The following is a 13631-nucleotide window of genomic DNA, read 5'->3' as shown; positions in this document are numbered from 1 at the left end:
GTATTCTGGTGTCAGGGAGTAATGGTGTGGTGTGGCGTAAAGAGAAGTCAGAAGACCCAATCTGAGTCTAGGGGGCTTGCTGTTTTCTCTGATCTCCAGTCTTCTCCTGTGGGAAGCCGAGGTCGTAAGGACTTGTCCTGCCCTGCCTCACACGAAGGATTTACCTTGTGTATAAAATCACTCTGAAAAGTGTAAGACACACCCATAAAAAACCAAGGAATTATTTTTGTGACGGTCCTGGCTGGGTCATGTTACAGAAACAGTCTGTGTTTAAGAGAGGTATTGGTTCTGAACAATTTCCAGGGTAAACATCTGAAACCATTAACAGTTCCCAAGAGGCAGTGAGCGCAGGGTCAGGCACTGACCAAGCACCTTACCAGTGTTCAGTCACAGTGACCCTGTGAGTGAGGTGCAGGTGTGCTCCCACTTTACAGGTGAGGAGACTGAAGCACGGGGAGTGGCAGGGCTGAATGTTAAGCCCAGGCTGGCAGGCAGCAGAGCCTGCAGGTAACCACCATCTGTTTATCGCAAGGGGGCGTCATTGTCACTTCTGCCGCGGCTCAGGGGCCTAGGTGAGGTCATGGCAAAGCTAGGCCTGGAACATTCCCTGTTAACGCGCGCTCTGCGTGAGGGCCCAGACCATCTCTGCTCTAAGATCAGAGCAATAGTTCTGGCTCCTTCTGTTCCCTGCACATCTGGAAGTCACCACCCCCAGACCTAAGCGGGAGCCGGGACGCGTGGCCCTTAGGGCTTTCCAGTTTTACGGGGCGGAAGCGCAGGTGGCCCTTCGGTCCTCTGGTTTCTCCCCAGTGACTCTGGTGCAGCTTTTAGGAGGCGGCGGCCGTCTGACAGGCAGCAGGCCTCTGGAGCCGGGGGGCTTGGCACACCTGCCGTCAGCGGGCCTGGCTTCGCGCGGAGGGCTGAGCGCGTCCCGTGGAGCACCTCCTCCCGCTGCAGCGAGTCGGGGGCACGCGGGGAGCGGCTGCAGCTGTGCCGAAGGGGTAGCCGCGCCCGCAGCCCGTCGCACGAGGGCTGTCAGAGAAGGTCCTGGGCACCGCAGTCACCCCGGAGAAGCATCCACAGTCCCACGCTGACAGATGGATTACCCTCCAAAGCTGTGTGATATCTCTGTTTGGGACCTGGCAGCCTCTTCTCCTGGAAGCTACATCAACTCTATGGTTAGGTTTCCAGGCCGGTGAAGCTTATCTGATCAAACAGAGCTCAAGGTCCCGTGAAGCCAGACAGCAAAAGGATGGTTCCGAGGAAAAGCCACCGAGTCCTAACCTAAATCATCAGCAGCACAGCGCCGAGGGCTTCCATCCAGGATCAGAGGGTCCGGTAGGATGGGCAGGGTCTGGTTGTGGGGACCCAAGGAGGCAGTAACATCGCTGACTACTCTGGAAGCAGAGGGCGTGGTACCCGCGAAGGCAGGAATTTGGCAGCAGAATTCTAGAATCTGAAAATACCTGAGTCATCGCTGTAGTTCCAACACAGCACAGTGTCTAACATAGAGTACGCCTTCTAATTAAAGAAGTTCCCCTGCAGTGGAGGTGGTGGCTTCAACAGCGGGTGTGCCAAATTACATCTGTGGCCAGAGGGCACAGTGGGAGAGGGCAGCGGGAATCTCTCATGGGTCATAATTTCGGAGTCCTGTGCAGGAGAGGATGAAATACTGAGGCTGATAACTTCATTAGGTCTATACATAGCTGCTTGTGTCTGTTTGTGGGTTGCCCTCCACACAGATGGGGTATTGGGTGGGGCTTATGAGGTTCAGTCCCAACGTGATATGTTTTTATCAGGGGCTGGAATGCAGGCAGGTGGCATGTTAATCAATTTTGCGGATGACAGACAGTGAATGCATTCAGTGCAGAATTAAGATTCAGGAAGACTGCTGTGGACTACACTAAGGGAGAATGTGATAGAGATAACTGTGACATTCTAAGCTGGGTTCAAAACTTAGTTGCACCAAGACAGGATTGGGGTGACATGCTTCTGTAGAAACACAAGAGGAAAAAAAAAAAAAAAAAAAGCCCTGGGAACTTGAGTGATAGTCTTGTTCAGTAGAAGATGAGCTGATAGTGAGACAGAGCTTCCCCCAAACGGAACTTGGGATGTTTTCATAGCGGCAGAGAATTTAGGACGAGAGAGGCAGTTCCCTGGCTCAGCCCTTGAGGCTCCATGTCCTGCCCTGGGTGCCCTGTGCTGAGTCGCTGACAGGCTGTGGTGTAGCTAGAGGGGGACCTGTTGGAGGAACTGGAGAAATTTTCCCAGAAAAAGTGAGACATGAAGGAGGACATGAAGTATACATTCATATAATTGAAAGACTCTCAAATTTATGCTCTTAGAAAACAATGAAGACGCCAAAGAGCCTTTGTTTATGTTGGTTATATCTACTGATTTTTCTTGTATCAGAAATTTGTGCATCCTTTTGTTTGAAACAGAATATTAGCTATCAATCTAATGCCCTATTCATTCACTTTAAAATAACAATAGACCTATTTTAACATTTATTTTAAGAAAAATAACTGTTTTCTAAAACAAAAGAATTCAAAGAGCCGAGAAGACAGCTTGAATCAGACGTCAGTTCCCTCAGTCAGTGGTGAAATGTTTTTGTCGAAGTGTGTGAAGAAAATCTGGCCTCACACAGTTATGGAGGTGGAGAAGAGAGGACCGCACAGAATCCCTGAAAGCAGGGTCCTCGGACCACACTTTGAGAAGTACTAGTTTAGACAAATTAGGATCAACGGGCTGAAGTTCTAGATTTTTATGTCCAACAATGGGTTTGGGAAACCCCACACTACTCCCGCGAAGTTATTCCACGCGGGACAAAAGCCTCCATCTGGCATGCGATAAGGGACTGGGGTTCATTTTCTTTGGAGGAAAGTTAGACCGGAAGCACTTCATACAATTCTTCCCAACTCTGTGAGCTGACGATATTCTAGCTGAGGAGCTGGGCGACTCCCCTGATACACATGACTCTATGTAAAGGGAGAGCCAGTTGAAGGGTAGCTAAGAAGCCCTGTGCTCTGACCTGCCTGACTGCCCGTGTGCCAGGCTCCCCACCTGCAGGAACCATCACGGGGCTTCGAGACTCGTCCAGGTCTGAGCGCCTGGGGCCAGGCAAGGCTCCAAGGCGGGGACACTCTGGGGTTCGTGGGAGGGTCTGAGGCGCTCAGAGCAAAGCTGCAGGGGTGATGGTGATGGTGAGGGGCAGCAGAAATGGGTAGGATATAAGGGTAAAAAAGGAGCTGGGAGCATCTGTGTGGTCAGTGAGATAGTGTTAATCATTGGCAGGGTGAAGAGGATGCAGAAGAAAGGAACACTAGAGCTAGAGACTCAGAGGCAGTATGATGATAAAAGGTGATAAAAAGGGAAGGGGATCAAATGCTAGAACAGCCTCGGGTTGTTGGGCAGGGAAAAACAGGAGCCAGAGATCAGGTACGGGCCTGGCTGCCATCACCCCCAGACCATGCCTGATTCGCGTGGGTGCCTGGGTATTTGCGCTTTGTCCCAGAGGCGGGTCCCGGGAGGCCCAGCTGGGGGCCTCTCTAGCAGACCCAAGTCCCTGAGAGTCCCTGAGCGTCCAGACTGGCAGAGACCTTCTCTCTGACACACACAGGAGAGAGAGAGCAAAGAGATGTTCACCAGAGGTTAAGACAACTTGGCCCAACCTGGAGGTGAGCTGCGGAGGCCAGCAGTGTGCGCGGAGGCGTGTGTGAGTGCAGAGCAGGGACGGCAAGCAGCGGGCAGCCCAGCCAGGTGTCTGGTAAGCAGCTCCAGAGACCGCTGCCTCCGGATACCCAGGGGGATTACGCAGGGTCAGCTGACTTACATGCACTCAACAACCTGCTTTCTTCCCTTATTTTGCCCCCTGATGAAGGTGCCCCCACTTCAAATGTTGCTTGGAAGTCGGCCGAGCTCTCTGTGGTTAGCTCTACTGTGGGGCCTGCAGGGGAGGCAAAGATCCTGGCCAAGGGCACGAGAGGAAGCAGTCCCCGTCCTTGGCTGTCTCAGAGGTCCCACGGGCCTGTTAAGGCCTAAAATGGCCTTGGAGTCCTTGGCCTGCCCAGCAATCTGAATCTTAAGCCCTTTGTCCTGAGCACCCGCGTGTCTGTTGGCAAAGGTGCAGCTGTGAATCCACAGAAGCTTTCAGCCCTGCCCAGGGGACCCTGCAGAACACCTGCTCCCATCTGGTATCAAAGCAAAACACACCCTACAGTCTAGGAATCTTTCAACACGTGGAGGACAATCAGGTATCCCCCAGCAAGAGAAGGACCTGAACTCTTCTCCTTCCTGGAGCCCCAGGGCTGCAAGGGAGACTGTGTCTCAAGTCTGCCCACTCCTGGCCCTGGCCCCGAGCATGGTCTGTGGAAAGCATCTAACCACGCCGGATTTTCCTTCCTCGTCTCTGCAGGCCTCAACAGCTTCTCAGAGAAGAGAACTAGTTTCATCACTCTGCATTCCCCATTCCTGGGCCAAACCTTTAAGGGGTCACAGAAGGAAGAAAGGGGAGCCAGGGAGTGTCCTAATTCATAGGAGGCTTCCTGGAGGAGAGAGAACGTATTTCTAGTCCCCACATCACAGAAGCAGCTGAGTGAAATTGGCTCTGCCCTTTCCTGGGAAATGATAAAAATGTCTCTCTTTCTTTTGCCCTGGTTTCTCAGGTCTAAACCCCCGGAGAGTATCCCTTTTCAGGTTTGTAAGAGCCCAGCTACCGAACCCTTAGGAATTTCTATCACAGCCCCCCCAGAATTGCCTCGAGGGAATGGCGGTCCCGAAGGCTTTGCTTATTTACTTTCCTTACAAGTTGGGCCCTTGAGCAGTCTCTTTTGTTGGCATATCTGGTTTAATGCTTTCTGTCCAAATCTGAGTCAAATGACAGGTTTAGAAAGACAGACCCCATGCAAACAAGCTTCACTTTCATCAGCAGCTGCAAAGGTGAGTTCGGGTTCTTACCTGGATTAGCGCGGGGGGCTATTTTGGCTGTTAGCGTAGGTGGTGGTGGACCAGAGATCTGCAATAACACTTGACTGGTCAGGGCATGAATTTTAATCTAACTGTTCTCATTTATTCGATGATCCGTCCTAGCAAGACTTTACCAAGGTCAGAACCAAGGTAATGCTTTGTCCTTGGGTGGTCTGAACCTGCCCTGGAGGAGGTGTTGAAATGGAGGAAAAAATGGATTTAACTCAAAACACTGACTGACAATTCTGGGTAATAGTAAACCTTGATTTCACAATTGTCAGAGCAAGCATCTTACTAAAGTGCCATATTTCTTTAGACTTCATTATTCTTACAGTAATTGTCCTCAGCTGTGCCACTCCTGAGGCGGTTCAAGTAATTCTTCAGTAGAAATGTCACTTAACGTTTAGCAATTTGCTTAAACTGCATTAACATGGTATTGATGCAAATAACATTAGCTTTTAGTCATTTTTAAGGCTACACAATGGGTTATCCTGAACCACTCTGTGGGAGAATCAAATACACTTCAGCATTCATTATTTATTGGGCAATTCTTTCTGAAGCAAGGTTTTAAAAGGGAGGAGGGAGGTGGGAGATTCTGGAAAGAGAGATGCAAAGTCCATTTTGGGGGGGAAGGGGACCACATAAAAACCAGCTGAGGGAAAGAACCAAGTTTCATGGAAGGGAAGAGATAAGAGATCATGGGAAAATGATCAGTTTTTCATAGAACCAAATCTGTCTGCTATAACTTTTCATTCCCTTTGTCTTTGTCCTAATTCTTTGGACACAAACTCAAAATAGCTTTGTTTTCTCTATAATTATATAGCTGACACGTGCTCACTGTCCAAATATACTCTGTAGATAGTAAGGAATTACCGGCAATTCCTCTCTCCAGCAGTTCTTGGTTTACAATTTTGATCTATAGTGTTGTATCCCTTTTCCTACGTGCATGTTCTCATGTGCAAAACATAGTTACAGAACATGAGACTGGCGCCCGTTCCGGTTTGTTAGCCTGCTTTGACTTAACAGCCTGTCATAGACCAATCTTCCGCTGTCAGTAAGAGCATGTATTTCAGTAGTCATATATTAACTTCTTTCACCATTCTGATGATGGACAATTAAGTCATCTCCATTAATTTTTATTAAGAACAGCATCTGTCCAGGCTTCTTTTGACTCTGGCTGATAATTACCTTAGAATATATTCCTGTAAGTGCAGGAGCTGAATCACTTCTCCACACTCTTGCCAAAATTGTGTTTTACCCATTTCCAATGTGAATTGGTGAATGATGACATCTTATTGTTTACTTTGCATTTATTTGGATCCTGGTGAAGTTGAACGCCTCTTGTTATGTTTATGGGCTGTTTACAGTTCTCCACTGTGGCCTGCCTGGTCATGGCTTTGATCCATTTTTCTTTTGGAATATTTGTCTTACTATTCTATAAGGCTGGATTTTAAGAAAAAAACCTCCCGACACCTTAAAGAAGATAAACTTTCAGAGATGTGACACGTTGGTGAGAAGAGAAGCTGCATGTGGAAGGGATGGGCAGTTATAGACGCTGGTTCCTTCCTATCCCAGGTGAGCTGCCCTTGGTCAGAGGGCACAGTGGCGGAGAAAGGTGTGTCACCACGCCTTGCCACTAGGTGGGGCTCTGCTGCCCCCTCCCTGGTTAACTTTTTCTGGTGGACACATTCGATGCTATGGTAGATCAGCTGAGGTAACCATGGCACTTCTTCAGATGAACCAGGCCAGGAAAACGATGCCAGGTGAAGCCACTCCACTTTCCAAGCTTGTGGTAGGTTCATCTGGGCCTGAGGGATTCTCCATCTTTTCCAGAACTCTTTCCTCAGCGTAACTAATGGATCTAGTTCTCCAGGCTGCTTCCTCTGGCCCTGGGACACAGCACTGGGACTGCCTGGTTTGGGTGGGTACCAGCATTATCCTTGGCCTCTCCTGTGAAGAACAGCCTTGCCCCTGCCCCAGGATCAGGGGTGGGTCTCCATCTCTCCAGCTCTTGGCTTCCCGAGCCCCAGTCTTGTTCCTTGTTCCTCTCTGTCTTGTCACATTTGCCCATTCATGGGTCAGTTAAGGGGTCATCATGTGGCCTTGGGGTCCGGCCTCATCTTTCTTTGGGTCTTTCCTCCTATATCAGCTCTTCTTCATGGGCTGGGAGAGACTCTGTCTTTTCCTGCTACAGAGTTTCTACTTACTGGACCCCCTCCAAGTTTCTGTGTCCTGTCTGGAAGGCAGCTCTCTACCTTAACTGTAGAACAAAGATGACTCTGACCCCCAAATGCAGGTTGTTCCGGGTCTGATTCTCATGTCTCAGGTATCTGGCTGCAGGGATCTTGGTGGGCTGTGTTCACTGATGTAGCCCAAGACCCTTCTAGAATGGTGCCTGACACATAGTGGGCACTCAATAAATACTTTCTGAATGAATAAACAAATTAGATTTTGCTCGAACACCCCTTGACAACCACTTCTAGGATCTTCTGACTACAGTCACATATATGAAAGAAAAAAACACTTAATAAATGCAACCATGGCAACTTACTTGTCCATCAGTAGGAGAGTTGCTCTCTCATAATTAACAGAATATTTGCAGCTCATTTGAAGAAACAGTGAAGTTATCTATATAGTAAATATTATTTAATATAGTTGGGCTAAAATATCACAGCAAGTAATTGTAGTCATGCATTAGGGGGAGGGTACAAATCAGTGGTAGAGAATGTGCCTAGCATGCATGAGGTCCTGGGTCCAATTCCTAGTACCTCCATTAAAAATAAGTTAGTGAACCTAATTACCTTCTCCCCAAAACAAAAGAAAAAAGAAATAAACTTGGTTTCTTATAGTCATGCATTAAGATAGGCATTCATGAAAGTAGACTGGCGGTTTTCTGGACCTGGGGGAGGGAGGGATTTGGGGGTCATGGTGAGTGACTGTCAGTGGGTGTGGGGTGTCTTCTCGGGGTTATGAAAATGTTCTAGAACTGACTGTGGTGATGGTCACACAACTCTGTGAGTATATTAGAAACCATTGACCGGTACACTTTCAATGGATAAATTGTATGGTAGGTGACAGTATCTTAATAATGCTGTGGTTTAAAGAAAGACATAGGCATTGAAACATCAGTCTTCACTCCTCTTCATTCCTACAGAAAATCCTTTGAGTAGGCCCTCCATGTTTTAAAAAGTCCTCTCTCCCTTCTGCCCTCCCCACTTTGGCTCCTTTCTTAGCAATCACGGCCCAGGCTGCATGGGGCTCCTGCCCTGAATATTTGCCTAGCCGTCTGCAGGGCAGCATGGACGCGGGTGCTGGACCAGGATGAAGAGGGAGCACTGAAGGGCTGGGAGGCTGCTGCCCAAAGCTCCTGTCCCCAAGCCAGGAATAAGGAAGCTTTGCCAGGCTGGGAGCCACTGCTTCAAGTTGCTTGAGGTTTTCCATAAGCACAGACCCAACTTGTAACAGGATTTCCAAGCTCCCAGTGTAGCCAAATAAATACGCCCCAGTCTTAATTATATGTGTTATGTAAAAATGGACGTCCTCTAAGGAGACACCAGGAGCAAACAACTCGTTCAGCTACTCAGAAGTCTTTGAAAGAATCAAGATGGTGGGGGAGTGCCTAATATATTTCAGAAATTATTTTTATGGTATTTTTATTTGGGGAACTTATAGTATAGTTTCTTCCAGGAGTCGTTCATCAGATGGAATTATAATTGTCCCAACATCATAGAGTTGTTGGGAAGATTAAATGAAAGAATGCATGCAGGCAGGGCCCCCGGCCCAGGGAGAGAATGGGCGGTGCGTTCTGTTATTGTCTGTTACGGATTACAGCGAGAGTTGGCTGCGTCTAAGACCCTCTGTCCTTGCCACCCCGTCCATGTCAAGGCAGGTCAGGCGCCTGCATCGTCAGTGCCCGGGGTGTTCGTTCACAGCCGGGGTGCCTCCTACAAGGGGCGCCACCGGAGAGCCGGGCTGCTGGGCTTGCATCGCAGCTCTGCCCCCTCCCAGCTGCGGGACTCGGGGCCAGTTTCCTCACCGACCTACTCCTCGGTTTCCTCCTCAAGACAATGAATTAGTCAGATTAGAAGTAACGCATCTAGTTTATAGGGTTGTTCTGAGGATCGAATAGGCTCTTATCTGTGGGGTGCTTAGAAGAATGTCTAGCACACTGCAAGTGCTTGTTTCTGTTTGTGAAAGAGAAAGGTGACTAGAGAGCTGGGTGCTGATGTGGAAGCGGGGCAGGGCCACGCTAGGTGGCAGTGATGTTTGGAAGCTGGAGATCAGGCTGAAAAGAATGAGTCCTGGACACTTCCTCCTAGAAGGAAAAAGGAGCTGGAGGCAGGAACTAGTTAGAAAAACTAGCTGAGACAATAGTGCCGCTCTGGCTGAGGAACTGCCCGCCCCCTGGCCAGGGGGCCTTTAGAAATGAGACAGGCACTCAGTGCCCAGGATGCCTAACATAGAAAGAGCCTGTGTAGAACTGGTATCTGCGTGATCGCATGAGCTCCTAAGGTCGTGTTTCATGTAATACTGAGATGAATTCCATAAACTGGATTTTGGCAAAGCCTAAAACCTGATTTGTGGATACAAGTGGTAAGACAAAAAAGCAGTTAGAAAAGGAATAAAAACTTCAGCTATCTGGCTTTTCCTAGAGGGATTCGTTTTGTTTTGTTTGTTTATTTGAAGACTTTCAGGAGTATTCAATTTGTCCCTTAAAACAAAACAAAACCCAACAGTGTTTACATATGATCCCTTCAACCCAGCTTTCGGAGAATTGGGGATTTTGCAATGGGCAAGTTTCACATAATAGCCTACCTTCCAAAGTACAATTAACAGAATGTCTATTTTCAAATCTGCATTAAGCCCCTTCAACACAGTTTGCTCAGCCCTTAGCTTGGTCTGGAATCATTACTGGGCTCAAGTTTACCCGTGGAATCTGGGAGGACACAGCACATACCCCTCGCCTGGGTCTCAGGTGCTCTCCCCCTACCCAGCTCAAAAGGTGGGACATGGACACCACACGCAGGCATTCAGACAGAGCTGTTAACTCTAAAAACCCAATTTCCCTCTTTTCTAGCACATGGCAACACACAGTCTTCCTACTGACCCAGCTCCCGGCTTCTCTGGCCCACAGGCTGTGGTATGAGGCTGCTGCTGGTGGAGCCTGCAGATGGGGATGGCTTTGGCAACGTGGTGTGGGTGGCTCCGACCATGGTGGTCCCCGGTACCTGCATCAGGGTGACCAGCTGTGCGGTTGTCCCTGGAACTGATGGGCTGTGATCAGCTTTTGTGGTCTCACCTGTAAGAAAATGGAATTACACTGGGGCTTACAAAATAGCCAGTAGGCTCTCCAGGACGAAAATTAAATAAATGTTTATTGAACACTAGTTACGAGCAAAGTCCTCGGCTAGTTTCTGTGGAGGATGAAATCTGTCTGCCCTAAAGGACTGTACAATCTGGTTGGAGGAATGAGCCAATAAACAAACCAAAGATTAAATAACAACAAAACGTTTAAAAGACAGTTCAGAATGACAGCAACATGGACAAGGCAGAACACGGTTAACTGTCGAATTAATACGCCATACACCAGAAGCAATGGTTCCTAAACATACTTTTTGCTTTGTCAGTTAATGTTGGCCACGGGATAGGAGGTACTTTCAGGGTTTGCACCATTTTAGAGAATGTGTTTAAGTTTTTATTTTTTAACACCTTTATTGTGGTATGGTTCCTGTATAGTAAACCTCACATATTTCAAATGTACACTTTGATGAATTTTTATAGATGTACACACCAATTAAACCACTACCACAATCAAGATGGCTAACACTTCCATCACCCCCAAAGAGGTGCAATTTTCAAATTCCTATTTATCCCTTCCCACCCCCTTTATCCCCTGGTAACCATAGGTTTGTCTAGAGAATGTGTTTTAGATGTTCTAGTTTAGATTGGTTTGTGACTAGCCAACTAACTCCTCTGGGCCCCAGTTTCCGCATCTGTAAAATGGGGGTAATGGAGCTAGTTAGATGGTAAGGACCATCTAGATTCTACTTCTAAATTGTGCTCTTCATCCACTTGTGATGATTTAGATTGTTTCCTTAATTTTAAATAAGTCTCAGCCTGTTAGGTTGCGGGCCCAGGGGCAGGGGCTACCCACTGGGCTTTGGAGATTGTATTGAGAATTGTGGGTCTTTGGCAGAAGAAGATACAAGATGGCCCCAAAGTGACCAGCATCCTAGTCCTGGGAGGGACCATCACCCCGCAGTCATGTGTGTCTGCCAGACCCCGTGGTGGGTGTGCCAGCTTCTATCCTGTGTATTCGTGTTACTTTCCTAGGGGTGCTCTGTCCAATTACCACAAGCTCAGTGGCTTAAAACAACAGAAATGTATTCTCTCACAGTTCTGGAGGCTAAGAGTCGGAAATCAGTATCACTGGGCTGAGCTCCCTAGGGAGGCTCTAAGGTAGAATATGCTTTGTGCCTCTTCCACGTTCTGCTGGCTGCTGACATCCTTGGCTTGTGGCCACACCCCTCCAGTCTTCAGGCCAGCATCCTCAATTGTCTCTGCTCCACCTGCACGTGGCCTTCTCCTGTGTGTGTGTCAAATCCCCCTCTGCTCCCTCTTGTAAGGATACATGTGATTGCGTTTAGGGCCACCCCCCTCCGGCCCCCAGACACTCCCGGATAATCTCCCCATCTAAAGAGCCTAAATCACATTGGCAAGGCCTCCCACAGCGCCCTGGGACTGGGTTGGAGTGCGGCTGTCCTGCCTGCTCTTGCAGGCATCAGCCCGTCAAGGCAGGGAGCAGATCCCTCCTTTACCCCAGTGCTTGCTAGCAGTTGGTTGCCTTTAAATCCCGCCTGGAGACCGTGCCAGACAAATTGCTAAAGAGCTGGCAGCGGCCCCGGGGGTTCAGCCAGTCTTCGCACCATCCTTTGGCAAAACTAAACCTGTGTGATTTATGACGTTTCCATTACTTTAAAGGAATTGAGCTTTCATAACAAGTCCTAGGGAAGTTTCTAATTTCTCTAAAGTGCTCTTCTGTTATACCCTCTGGTACATGCTACCAGGCATTAATGCCTCTTCAGGGAGATGCAGGCCCAGGTTCATACAGGGAAAGGCCATTTAACAGAATCACTTGTATATTATATGAAACAGGATATAATTAGTAATTTGGAGAGAAATATATAAATAAACTGACAGTACATTTTACTTGCAAATTATTAATTCAACCACAACCAATTAAATTAAAGATAAAACCTCTACTTGGAAATAGTGAATATTTTTGCCACTTGAAACCTGTTGGATGCTGAAGATCTGAGCTTTCCTTTTCTCACTCCATTGGCTACCTGTGAGGTTTCTGTACACCCTGTCTGCCTTTGCTGATACTGATTTGCTAAAAAGCAGATTAAATATCCTGATCACAGCCATTTATGTTACTTGCTTAGAACACAGATGTTTTCAAGCACGTCATAAATTCAACCAACAGAGCCGTCTCCCGTGGTCTTCCATGATCTTCCACAGAACATCTAGTAGTTTTTGCCTGCTCTCCTTTACAGAATGAAACTTTAAAGAGGGAGATAGAGAAAGTCCTCGACACAAATGCTCCCAGCTCCTTACTGAACATAATCCCTGATGTAACCCAAAGTGAATTCTTCATGGGGCCAGCTTCCTTTTGAGCAATTTGAAATAAAACCAGTAAAACAGTTTCTTCGAACAACCTCAGATACATGGAAGTTTGGTCTGTTTTCAAAGATTTTCATGGGAAAACATTTCACAACTTCCCTTAGATTCTTAACATACTACTCTTTGGTTAAGGTCAAGAACGGCCCCAGACAAGCACCTTCTCCACAGCACCAGGAAGTCCTCCCAGCCTCTATACCTGGTCCATCATTAGATCACAGTGGAGGTGTTAACATGCAGGTTCCAGGGCCCTGTTCACAGAGATTCAGATGCACTGGATCTGGGGTGGACCTTGGAAATCTGATCTGAGAACCCCAGCCAGTGCCAGGCTGGACCCCTGGCTCCCGCCCTCACCAGTCTGGCCCTAGGCTTTCTTCAGCTTTCTGAGCCTGGCTCCCTTTGCTGTAAAGTGGGGATGGTCAGACCTACTTGTATGTGTGTGTGTTGGGGGGTCTACTGTCACAATTAGAGACCGTGTCTGTGAGGGGGCTGCATGTGCTTGACATATGATAGGTCTTTGATAAATGACAGCAGCTGACATTTATCACTGTGCTATGCCTCCCTCTCCCCCAGTGGAAAACAGCACTTCAGTAGGTGTCAAATGTGAGGTGACTGAAGGACACTGAAACCAGTTTAGCAGCAATGCCTGTGGGTCATAGCGACAGGGGAGAATCTGGCTCTGGCCCGGGAGCTCAGGACATGTCTCAGGGCTCCATACAAGGGCAGGAAACCTAATGTTCATTGAGCATCTACTATGTGCCTCTTTTACATAAGCTTTCACATGTGGTATTAATCACAGTCCTGGAAGTGAACCAAGTACTCCCATTTTTAGGCTAAGGGATAGGTTCTCCACGAGGTCAAAGATGTGCTTCAGGTCACACAGACCAATAGGCAGCAGAGCCAGGATGTGGACTCTCATTTGTTTGATTCCAGATTCCGTAGTCTTTTCCATAAAAGGGGAACAAAGTGGAAATCACGAGTTGCTT

General features: G+C 48.0%; 1 protein-coding gene across 3 annotated transcripts in view; it reads right to left on the bottom strand.

Annotated features, from left to right (window-relative positions):
• The window catches only part of VIT (vitrin), a 91644-nt gene that overhangs the window by 22710 nt on the left and 55303 nt on the right, over positions 1-13631 (bottom strand). For all 3 annotated transcript variants that reach the window (XM_045504819.2, XM_045504818.2, XM_010967644.3), the window contains one exon: positions 10073-10264. In XM_045504819.2, coding sequence (XP_045360775.1) covers positions 10073-10264 — 192 coding nt within the window. The remainder of the gene's footprint in view (positions 1-10072; positions 10265-13631) is intronic.

The sequence above is a fragment of the Camelus bactrianus genome, chromosome 15, assembly GCF_048773025.1.
Source record: "Camelus bactrianus isolate YW-2024 breed Bactrian camel chromosome 15, ASM4877302v1, whole genome shotgun sequence".
NCBI lineage: Eukaryota > Metazoa > Chordata > Mammalia > Artiodactyla > Camelidae > Camelus > Camelus bactrianus.
The sequence above is the reverse complement of the archived record's forward strand: the minus strand, read 5'-3'. Positions and strand labels throughout refer to the sequence as shown.